Source organism: Dromiciops gliroides, chromosome 3 (genome assembly GCF_019393635.1).
Source record: "Dromiciops gliroides isolate mDroGli1 chromosome 3, mDroGli1.pri, whole genome shotgun sequence".
Taxonomy (NCBI): domain Eukaryota; kingdom Metazoa; phylum Chordata; class Mammalia; order Microbiotheria; family Microbiotheriidae; genus Dromiciops; species Dromiciops gliroides.
The window spans coordinates 476,739,394-476,751,435 of NC_057863.1; the positions used below are offsets into that span (position 1 = coordinate 476,739,394).

At 38.1% G+C, this 12,042-nt stretch overlaps 1 protein-coding gene across 1 annotated transcript in view; it reads right to left on the reverse strand.

The window, feature by feature from the left end:
- The window catches only part of B3GLCT (beta 3-glucosyltransferase), a 134,016-nt gene that overhangs the window by 24,728 nt on the left and 97,246 nt on the right, over nucleotides 1-12,042 (reverse strand). Inside the window, 2 exon segments of the mRNA XM_043998031.1 lie at nucleotides 7,738-7,807; nucleotides 10,793-10,924. Of these exon segments, the coding sequence (XP_043853966.1) occupies nucleotides 7,738-7,807; nucleotides 10,793-10,924 (202 nt within the window).

Here is a 12,042-nt window from a genome sequence, read left to right on the forward strand (position 1 = left end):
TTCCTCCTAAAACCTGTCTTGCTTCCAAACTCCCCTATTTTGGTTGAAAGCTTCCCTCTCCTTCCCATCTTTCCCCCATCCATTTAAGCAGTTGCCAATCTTGTTGACTTTACCTTCACAACATGTTGCATTCATGCCTTCTCTCTACTCACAACACAGTGACCTTCCCCTCCCCAAAACTATTATAATAACTGCCTAAATGATCTTTCTGTTCCCTCCAGTCTCTCTCCTGGGGATTCATTCTCCATATAGCTGTCAAACTGGGATTTCTGAAGCACATAACTAACCATGTTACTCCCTTTTTCAAAACACTCCAGAGGTTCCCTAGCCTTTGAGACAAAATGCAGACTCCCTGTTTGGCATTGAGAATCTTTCTCAATCTGGTACTGACGTTTTTCCCAGGCTGATTACAACATAACTCCCTCTCATATATATTAGACTTCTGTCCCATACATGACTTTCTATCTCCTATATCTGTGCTTTTGCATCTGCTGCCTCTCATACCTGAAACGTTTTCCCCTCCTCACCTCCTACAACTGACTGACTGAACTGCAAACAATTTTTAGGTGCCAGCAATTCTAGAATCCCTTCAAGGATCACCTCAGGTATCACCTAGTTTAAGTACTCTCCCTCCCCCCAAATAATTTCATACTTACCTTGTATATATTTTGTAATTGCTGATTTGCTTAAATGTTGTTTCCCTCCAGTGGAAAGTAAATTCCTTGCAGGCAGTAAGTTTTGTGATTGCCTTTGTATTTTGGGCCCCTAACACAGGGCCTGGCACATAGTAATCTTTTAACAGATGTTTGTTGAATCAATGAATGAATTAACATTAAAGTGATCAATCTTAATCCAATATTAAAGTAATCTCCATACCATAGATGGCCCTATGATTTTTCTTCAGTCACAGAAGAGATAGGACATGCATGTTTTCACTGTAGTTATTAGATGAAAGACAAGGTAAGGTAGCTGTAAAAATATTCACTCTGTTCTTTCCTTTCAAAACTCTGGGCAATTAAAATCTTAACCAGGGCACTGCTTTGGCAGCTTATTTCTCAATATAATAAAGAAAATGACTTACCATGTAATAGGGCTCTCAGGAGCATGCAGTCACTATATGTTCACACTCTTGGGTAAGATATCCTCCATTGCATAACACTGGAAGAAGCTGTGAGGAAAAGTCAAGAATTTCCCTCAGTCTTCAACGTGTGTTCTTGCAGGGTATGCAAATTGTTAAATTCGTTTTCCTTGACCTTTAGCCTTCAGTTCCTTTTTGCTCTAATATCTAATCAGGATGGATGATTCTCCACCAATGAGCTGATTCAAATGAAACTGAAATGAAAATCAAGGTTGATTCTCCTCCCTAAACTCCTACAGCCAACTACATTCTCCCTGCTGGAGTTTTAAATAGTGGTTGCCAATATCTCAGGATTATTCCCTTTCTCAAATCTCCTTTTTTTAAAAACTTAAAACAGGAATTATTAGATACCAGATAGTACTGGGAATTGTCAATATCTTGCCACATTATTGATTTTCCCTCTACAATAAATGAAATAGGAAGTCTTCCAATTTAACCAAACTTTATGAACATATGAGCAATTGTTATCAGCATCAGTAAGGTATTTGGGACCCAGTTCTAGAGAATGCTACATCATGTTGCCTGCTCACTGTAATTCTAAAGGGCTGAATGTTGAGAAAATATTTCTGCAGTCAATTCCAGTTACAGATTTCACTTTCAATCAATTCAACTTAATATGATGAAATTAAACAATTAAGTGATTGCTATGTGTAAGACATCATGCTAATGTTTATGTCATCTTACACATTGAGGTGCCAGATTAACACAGAGTGCCTCTTCAAGAAGTTTAGTTAACAACAAAATAATTAAAACTAAGAGCAAAAGAAAGAAAAAAAAAAAAGAAAACCCTTCTATTGTGAAAAAGCTCAGCCGAAGAAACGACATATATTTTCCATATGGATTTAAAGGCTCCTTAACCAAAGCAGTAAAACATTACTCTGAGGTGCACAACATACATATTTGCCCTTGTATGCTTCATTGCAAAGATGACTTAAGCCAAGAATGAAAATAATCCTTCGCTGTGCTTTAAAGCTGGCATGCAATCAAATGACAGTCTTTGGGCCTACTGAGGAAGGCATACCCTGATTACATATGATGTTGATCTTCATTGCATTTTTTTGTTCATGTAACAAAAAAATGATTGGTATTTTCTCTATGGGACAGATTCAAGACCACAAAGAGATATACACATATATACATACATATATATATATATGCAAACACACGTATGTATGTATATCTACATACACAGATATATAGTTTTAATTCAATATATGTATAATATATGTGTATATGTAAGAGTATATGTGTGTATGTGTACATATGTATATCATATAAGAATACACACCAAATGTGGGTTATAACTCCACATTAAAGAGAACAATTTCATAGAAGTGACTAAATTATTCTACCCCACTGATTGAAAGTGACATTTCCAATTAATCTGTATCCTCAACCACTTCAGAATCCATGGGGAGTACTCAAGAACTAGCTTTCATCCACAATTATTAATCTAATTACTTCTTCTAACAAGGAAATTGTCTTCCACCTGGGTTCCTTATAACCCAACTTTTACTTACAAACCTATTTTGAAGGCCCACACACTGCACTCTTCATTACCTGCCTACCCACCAAATTGTTTAGTCAAAGAGAGAAAACTAGGTAGGGGGAAATCCTAATGTTTGTTTTAGTACATTGCTGTGGATTTTACTCCATGATGCAAAATCACAGCAGTAAAGCTATCTACCTTTTTCTAATCTAAAAGCGGACAAAACATTTATTTATTTATTTTGAAGGAATAAAGAAGCTGTGAAAAGGAACTGAAGGCTGTATAAGTAGCAATTTTGCCTCTTTAATTAGAGGGGAGATAGCAGGAAGATGGCATATCACAACCTAGCATTTAATGAGCAACAACAGAGGCTGCTACCAGATACTTGAGACATGCACATGATCTGCATAAAAAAGGGAAGGTTCAGAAGATTCTTAAGACTTTCTCACAGCTCCCATTGTGCAATGAAAAACATATGACCCAAGAGCATGGATCAAGCTGAATCAAAACCATGGCGGTTTTGTTTATTTAAATAGTATTTGGCAGCATTTAATGGTACTTCTTTCCCTTACAAGTTTTAAAAGTCTGTTTACAAGCCTTACACATGCTTAGTTCTTCATAGAAATGCTGTTGTGGGGATGGAGTAGATAGGGATTTTTTAAGTGAACATGAAAAGTATGTGCCCATAAAAATGTGATGTTTCAAGTAGAGTTACAGAGTATCACAGATATAAAGAGCTCAGGAAGGCCGGTTCCATCAAGCAGTTATACTTTCCTTTGTATTAGTAGAGAAGAACCACAACATTTTTCTTTTGAACATTGCTCTTCCTCCTTTATTGCTAGTTTACTGCAGGAAGTAAAAACTGAATTTCATTTATGTCATTTTGTGTTCCTTTCACGTCCATTTACGTCAAATACATTAAAGGCAAGAATGGAATTTTCTTGAGAGCAGTTCAGACTATCCTTAGGGATTGTTAATATTTTATACAATCACTAATGATAGTTTTGTTGCCAGAAAATATATATTGGAAGAGTATACTAGTGCCTCTCTGGAAGTCAGAAGTTCAAATCTTTAAACCAGAAACTAGCTGTGTGACCCTGGGCAAGTCATTTAACCTCTGTCTGCCTCAGTTTCCTGATCTGCAAAATGGAGATAAAATACAGCACCCTCCTCCCAAGGTGTTTGTGAGGAGCAAATGAGATATTTGTAAAGTGCCTTGGAAACACTGAGGAACTATATAAATGCTAGTTATTATCATCGTCACATTAATATTATTTAACAGACAATATTGATAATACGATAATCATGAATAATAGTAAGCAAATTGCTACTACATAACCCTCCACCTATTCCCCTAATGTTCCATGGGGGAGAGGAATTGATCATTTTTCTAGTTTCTCTCTCCAGTACTTCTCAGCCATTTCTATGTTTATCAACATCTCCACTGGAGCATACACAAGGGCAGAAGAAAGATGAAAGATGACACTTGAGACCTCATTTTTCTGCTTAGGAGTATAAAACTAGGGTTGGAAAAGGACTTCAGGGAGCCACCTAATCCAAACCACCCATTTTACAGATAAGTAAACTGAGGCCCAAGGGAGCTAGGTGATTTACCCATGGTCACACAGATAGTAGCAATGGAGATGGGATATAAACCCACATCCTCTGACTCGGGAGGTGGTATTCTTTCCAATTTAGCATGATGCTAATTAGTATCTCCTTCTACTAATATTTATTTGTTGAGTCATTTCAGTCATTTCTGACTCTTTGTGATCACATTTGGAGTTTTCATGGCAAAGATACTGGAGTGGTTTGCCATTTCCTTTTCCAGCTCATTTTACAGATGAGGAAACTGAGGCAAACTTGCCCAGGGTCACACAGCTAGTTAGTGTCTAAGGCTATATTGGAACTCAGGAAGATGAGTGTTCCTGACTCCAGGTCTGGCACTCTATCCACTGTGCCACCTCAATCCCCACTAATACTTAATAATACCCAGTACAATAGATGGCAAAAGAAGAGAGCCAAGTACTCCTAACCCAAGCTAAAATTGTATTTTGGGGTTAATTTGTGAATTTTCATTTCATCCTGTCTTTATTAACACAGAAAATAAAAAGCTGGCTTTTATGAGCTTCTAAATGCTGGCTTCCTAAATACCTGATCTTCAGGAGAGTATGTTCTGTTCATCAACACCACTGAATGGTAGTAAATGTGTACTTGAATGCGCATTGGTCTGCTTTATACTATCCTATTACATTTCTCATAGCATCACAGACGTAGAGGTGGACATAACCTCAGATGCTATCTAATCCAACACTCTCATATTATAGACAAGGATCCTGAGAGACAGAGAGAGATGAAATGACTTGTCCAAAGTGACAGAGGTCACTAGTGGCATATGTGAGCCCCGGGTCCTAGGACTCCAAAGCCAGTGCCTTTTCATCATGTGCCAGTGGTTCTCAATTTGTTTTCTATGGCCAATACATGTCCTTTATGAAGAAAAACATGAGGCTTCACCAGATGGTAAAGGACTGGAAAGCCCAAAGCTCCGAGATTCTGCTAGGCTTATAACAAACTCAAGAGTAACAGGAAACTAAGAAATTCTCTCACATCAGAATATTTCTTTGAACAAATGCATCACATTCGAATGAATCTTGCAACAGAAAATCAACCAGGTTTCAGAATAGTCACAAATTTTCACCTTTTTCTGTGTCTAGAGCAAAAAGTTAAAGAAATCAATACATGTGATTGCTTAGGAGCTGAGATGGTTGTTCGCCGGTTTAACTCCCATAGTCCATAGTGAATTAAACATTATTAGAACTAGAAGTGATCATTAGGCCACGCACTCACTCTATAAATGAGGTGCCTGAGGTGGCAGAGAAATTAAGTGACTTGTACTGGGTCACAAAGCATGTCAGTGGCAGAAGTGGGACCAGAATCCAGGTCTCCTGATTCCCAGGCCAAACGTCTTTCCATTGTATCACACTCTTTCTGCTTTCATATTCTTTAATTTAAAAAACATTTTTTAAAAAAAATTATTTTCAGCCTAAATTTAAGATAGGAGGTGAGGTTATTTTTGGTTCTTGTGAAATAGAGTTCCTGCATTTCACCATTTTCATATTTCAATATTCCACTTGCAAAATGCTAATTCCAACCCATATTAACTCATTTCTTGTCCCCTTTACCCAGTCATCCAGAAATTTCTGATGATACTTAATTAGACAAAGGAAGGCAACAGTATATGTATGGCTAGGACACTGTCGTGTGCCTATCTTAGCTTCTAATAGGAAACATTTTGAATCTTCTTTTTTAAAAGCTCATATTAATAATTTCTTAATTGTTTTTATGGCTTTCCAATGAGGTGTAACAGACTCTGATAGCCTGCCAACAAAATGTTGCATGTGACAGATATTAGGAATCATCTTCATTTTGCTACTCTAAGACTTATGTTGGGTTCTTTTTATGAAGGATTATAGTTCTGAAGGGATTTTAAGTGTGATAAAAGCTGTACCCCTGAGCCTGGCTTTGTAGGGCAAGGAACAGAATAGGCAGGGGAAAGGGATGCAAGGCTTGAAGAAAGGCCAAGGGACTCAGTCATTTTCTGCCCAGAACACGTATTGAGCTGCCCAGACCCTCACTGACCAGGCATCCAAGCAGATGGCACAATGTAGGGGGAGGGGTCTGTTGCAATGAAGGATGAGAAAGCCTGATTTAGCAGTCAATGCTTCTCATTTCTAATTTGGCCAGAGCTGAAGATGGAGGGCTGGATCTGGAGTCAGAAAGACCTGGGATGAGATCCTCCCTCTGATACTTGCCAGCTGTGTGACCCTGAGCTAATCACTTCACTTATCTGTGCTTCAGTTCCCTCATCTATTAATTGGGTGATAACTGCATCTACCTAACAGTACTGTCTTGAGGATCAAATGAGATGATACACGTATGGTGCTCTGCAAATATTAATGTGCTACATAAATGTGAGCTATCATTATTATCTGATTATAGTTGCTTTGTATACTCTGAAGAGGATTAATGAGTCAATATTATTAAGCACCTACTATGTGCCAGGCACTGGAAATACAAAGGCAAAGACAAAAATGAAATAGCCCCTGCCCTCACGGAGCTTACATTCTCTGAGTGGAGGCAACATGTACACAAATAAGCATAAACAAAATAAATGCAAAGTAATTTTCAGGAGGAGGCATCTGTGGTGGTCAGGATTGGGGGTAGGGGGAATCAGGTAAAACCTAATGTATAAGCAAGGATAGCATCATGGATTTAAAGCTAAAAGGGACCTTAGAGGCCATCTTTTCCAGCCACCTTATTTTACAGATGAGGAAATTAAGACCCATAGAGGTTAAATAACTTGTCCAAGTTCACACAGATAGTAAGTAGCAAGGCTAGGAGTAGTACCCAAGTTCCTTGGATCTAAGTCCCATGCTCTTAACATTCTTGCCATTACACCATGCTGCCCATCTCAAGAGCACTCCTTTGCAGTACAATGAAATAACTGTACTTCCAAAAGTGTTCTCCATTCCACAGCTTAGTTAATAGGGCAATCCTGTTTCATAAAGCATCTTCCTTTCCCATGTTTTTTTTTTCTCATTTCTATTTCACTTACTAGTAGCACAGTTATTACAAGTTTTTTTTGAAGAACATGCAGTGAAATCTAGGATGGGGATGGACCAGGTACAATCCTCAAACATTTTCCTTGGACCCACTTAATTTTCACAGTACAAACTTTTCACAAGCACCTCACATGACATGACCAATTATTCTAGTGAACTACCAAGACTTTAGGGAGAATCAAAGGTTCTGCACAGTTCAAATTAGTTAAATATTTCTCACACACTGTCCAAAGACAGGTATTCTCCAAATTTTCCAGTTTATGAATAAAAATAGTTTAACAGTCATTTAAAGGAATTGCGAATTTATATTTTGAATTTATAGTCAGAGAATTTAACCCTTTTAGTTTATTTGTCAAAATAAAAATTACTGTTAAACGCAGATTTCACTGGTTGCCCCTTTTGTTATAGACTAATTCTTGTGCTTATGCCCTTTTAAAATGAAGAGCACGTTTTAAAAATCCAATAAAGACAAATGATCCAGAACATACTTCTGTCATCATGAAACTTCTTGCATGTTTTTACAGCAACAAAAACAGCCATCTCCTTCACTGGATTTCCCTATGAGACAATAAGAAAAAAATTCATGCATTTATAACTTGAAGTGTTTCTTTAAAGTGTGTATTATACAATTAAGCATCAACTATCCAGAAGTCCATAAAAGTGGTTTTTTTATGATAATGAGCCCAATCCTACCCCCCAATTAAATTTGAGCAAAAAAGGGAAGACACCATTTTAATAACAATTAAGGTAGCTCTTTTCTAATTATTAATGAACAGGAAGCTGAATGCCTAGAAACAGGAAACATTTACTGGAATATGTTTTAATTAGGATAATATTTGTAAGGCTATTGCCAATAAAATGAATTTATTTGTTTAAACTTAAGTCTATAGTTGGGACAGTTAAGAAGTCAGGATGGAATAGGAGAAAGAAGACAAAGCCAAGAGTCAGAAAACCTGGGCTCTTGTCTTACCTGTGCTTTAGCTCACTGTGGAACCTTTAGAAATGTCCTCAGTCCTTCTGTGGACCCCATTTCTTTATCTCTTATAAATCTATGGTTTGGGGCAGTTAGGTGGCGCAGTGGATAGAGCACCGGCCCTGGATTCAGTAGGACCTGAGTTCAAATCCGGCCTCAGACACTTGACGCTTACTAGCTGTGTGACCCTGGGCAAGTCACTTAACCCCCATTGCCCTGCTCTCCCCACCAAAAAAGTGTACATAAATCTATGGTTTGGAAAAGGTGATTGTGATGATGATTATGATAATAGCACCTAACATTTAGATGGTGCTTCACATTTTGCAAAATGTTTTATACACATTGTCTCATTTGCTCCTCATAAGAACCATACATGGAAACAGACACCAACCCGCCTGTCCTAGCCTCCTCATTTAGAAATATTAAGAATTCATTTTTCAGATGATCCTTGTCTGAAGCCTTGGGACTAATGTAAGAGAGAAACCTCATCAACCTTTGCTTAACTATCAATTCCAAAACAATGTCATGTTCCCTTCTTTCTGATCAGCCCAGGAAAGTTGTTCAGTCATGCCTGATTCTTTGTGACCCCATTTGGGATTTTCTCAGCAAGGATACTGCAGTGGTTTGCCATTGCCTTCTCCAGATCAATTTACAGATGAGAACTGAGGCAAACAGGATTAAGTGACTTTCCCAGGGTCACAAAGCTAGTAAGGGTCTGAAGCTGGATTTGAACTCAGGAAGATGAGTCTTCCTGGTGCCGAGTCCTGCACTCTATGCACTGCACCATCCAGCTGCTGACAGGTTCCTCCCCAAAAGTAATTAGGGCAATGAAGGGACAAAGGTAAACAACTTCTGACAGATCTGTAAAAGAGTAGAATCTCCTTTCCCCATGCCCTGAAGGGATCAGGATACTGATCTTCCTAAAACAGGGCTTCTTCACCTCCTTTGGATTATACATCCATCCCTTTATGGACTGTATGCTTTTGACATTCTAGTGAAGATCCTCTCTTAGAAGGTTTTAAATAACTAAAGGAAACACTACATTTCAGTTAAAGCTTAAAGAAAATTAAGGTGTGGTCTTTTTTCACATCCAAGTTCATAGACCCCTCAACTTCTATTAACTGAAATCTGTCTGTGGACTCCAGGTTAAAAGCTCTTGACCTAAAAGAAGGAAGAAATCTCTTTGATTGCTTCAGCTAATGGAGATATATCTTTTGGGTTCACCCTTGGCCAGCTGCAAAGGAGAATCCTTGGAGGTCACAATAGTCAAAGAGGAATGAATGGTTTGAGGAAATTATTCTCCAAGGCTGTGCCAAAACTTAAATGACCACTGCTCTGTTTGATAAAGCAAACTGGTAACTGAAATGGTACCAGAACTCTAGATGAGCCTTGTTCACGGTCTTATGATTTGGGACTTCAAAATTATTAGTGTTAGAGAGTGCTCTCCTTAATTAGCAATACAGTATTCATTGTGCACATGTATAAGGGTGCTAAATGTGCATATGGTATATATTTGCATTTTTTTCCTTCTAGACAAAAAGATGTAAAGGATAGGTGGCATGATCCCTCCACACTATAAAATACCTCCTTGGCTCTTCTGCTAATAAGACATTACTAATACCAAATATTTGGGATTTTGTCAGGATGGGCACCTCCTGATGTGGGAACTTTGCAAATTAGGATCGCAGTCTGTCTACTATTAGTACAATAACCCTAAGGCATACAAAAGTTCAGCAAATTTCTCATGGTCACATTGCTACTAGGTTTCAGAGGAGGGATTGTATCCCTGATTTTCCTGACTCCAAGCCCACTACTCTATCCACTAAGCCCTGCTGCTTCTCTGTAATAATAATAATAATGATAATAATAATAATAATAACAACAACAATAGCAACAATAACAATGATTTCTTTTATATGGTGCTAGTGTCACAAAATACTATTCATAATTCCCACCTCTACTCTCTTCATATCCAAATGAGCTTTCACTCTGCTTCCAGACTTATCTTCTTTACTCTTGGATCTGGTCATGTCATTCTAGTCCAAGGCCCTTCAACAGCTCCCTATTGCCCACCAAGTAAAGTTCTCTATATTCAAAGCTTTTCCTATTCAGGAGGTACTTAATAAATGCCTGAATTGAGTATGTTGTTTCATTTAATAATAACAAGAAAAACTTACAAGTATATAGTGAGTTAAGGTTTGCAAAATGTTTTCCTCACAAACTTGTATTCATACAAGAAATATCCTCATTTTACAGACAGGGAAACTGAGGCTCAGAGAAGTTAAATGACTTGTTCAAGGTCAGGCAGCTCTTAAGTAACAGATCTATCTAGGGCGCTCACTGAAGTCTTACGACTCCAAATCTAGTGTCCTTCCCACTATAACCCATAACAAGTACTCAATACATTTTAATTGGCATCAGTGATTAGACACAGAATCTGCTCATTTGTCTTCCATCAGTGAATAATTAACAGGACTCACCAAGTCAGTACTGCTCTACAAGGTAACAAGACAGCATGAAGCACACTACGTAAATTTAATACATAAAGAAATTTTCCCTATGGTACTCACACAAAGTGGTAGAAAAGTATGAAACATTGTGGCACAACCTGAAGCCTTAGGAGAGCTCACATCATCTGTGCAAAACTCAGGCACCGGGGTAAGATGTGGTCCATTGCCTTTGTCCCAAATGTAGAGAGCAATCTATTGTAAAACAGATGATTGGCAATGAATAAAGGAAGATAATAAACAATATTTAAAGTAAGAAAGGACATAAAGCAACAAGTATCTTGAGATGGGTCTCATAATTATTAGAGAATTATTCATTACATTGTGGTTATAAGTCTTATACGTGAACCATTCTGAGTACTAAAAGGTTCCCAAGTAGACATGGGAGTTTTGTAAAGTAGTAAAACTCCCATCAAAATGGGAGGGAAGTATAAGGAAGCATACCAGAAAATCATTAGCCTTGCCTACATCACCAAAACTCCTATGTACACCTGAGCTGCCTTCGCTTTAAAAGGAAAATGCATTCACAGTAACCTCCCTTCTTTGCTTTTGCAGAAAGGGGAAACAATGGCTTGTGTTTCCTCTTCTCACCATACTCAAAACTTTGCATTCATTTTTTTCACTAAGAAAAATGGCCTTTAAAATTGGGAGATGTGTAACAAAAATGAAACTCAAAATAATCAAGGAAATGCTAAAAAGAGTACCTAGCTGCCTTTCATGAGATCAGGTCACCAGGTCAGGACAAACTTTGTCCTAAGGCACTAAAAAACCATGTAGGTATAACTGCTGAGTTACTATCATTGGTATTTGAAAAACATTAGGAGAATGAATGAGTGAAGTGCTCAAGGACTGGAGCCTGAAATCTGTCCTCCATATTTTTCAAAAAAGATAGTCTGTTCTTCAAACCAGAGGCCAGTCCGCTTGACTTTGATTTCTGGCAAAAGTCTAGAGCATAATCTTTTTTTTTTCCAGGGCAATGGGGGCAATGGGGGTCATTTAAATGACTTGCCCAGGGTCACACAGCTAGTAAGTGTCAAGTGTCTGAGGCTGGATTTGAACTCAGGTACTCCTGAATCCAGGGCCAGTGCTTTATCCACTGCGCCACCTAGCCGCCCCCTAGAACACAATCTTAAAGGGAGGTCTTGATAACCCTTAGAAAGGGAGTCAATGCCCACTAAGAGACAACATGAGTCATCAGGAAAGGCTCATGCCAAATTAACATCCTGTCTTTTCTTGACAGTATCATTAAACAGATTAGGGAGAAGGTCACAGTCATACATAGCATATTTGGGTTTCACTACAGTCTTCTTGTG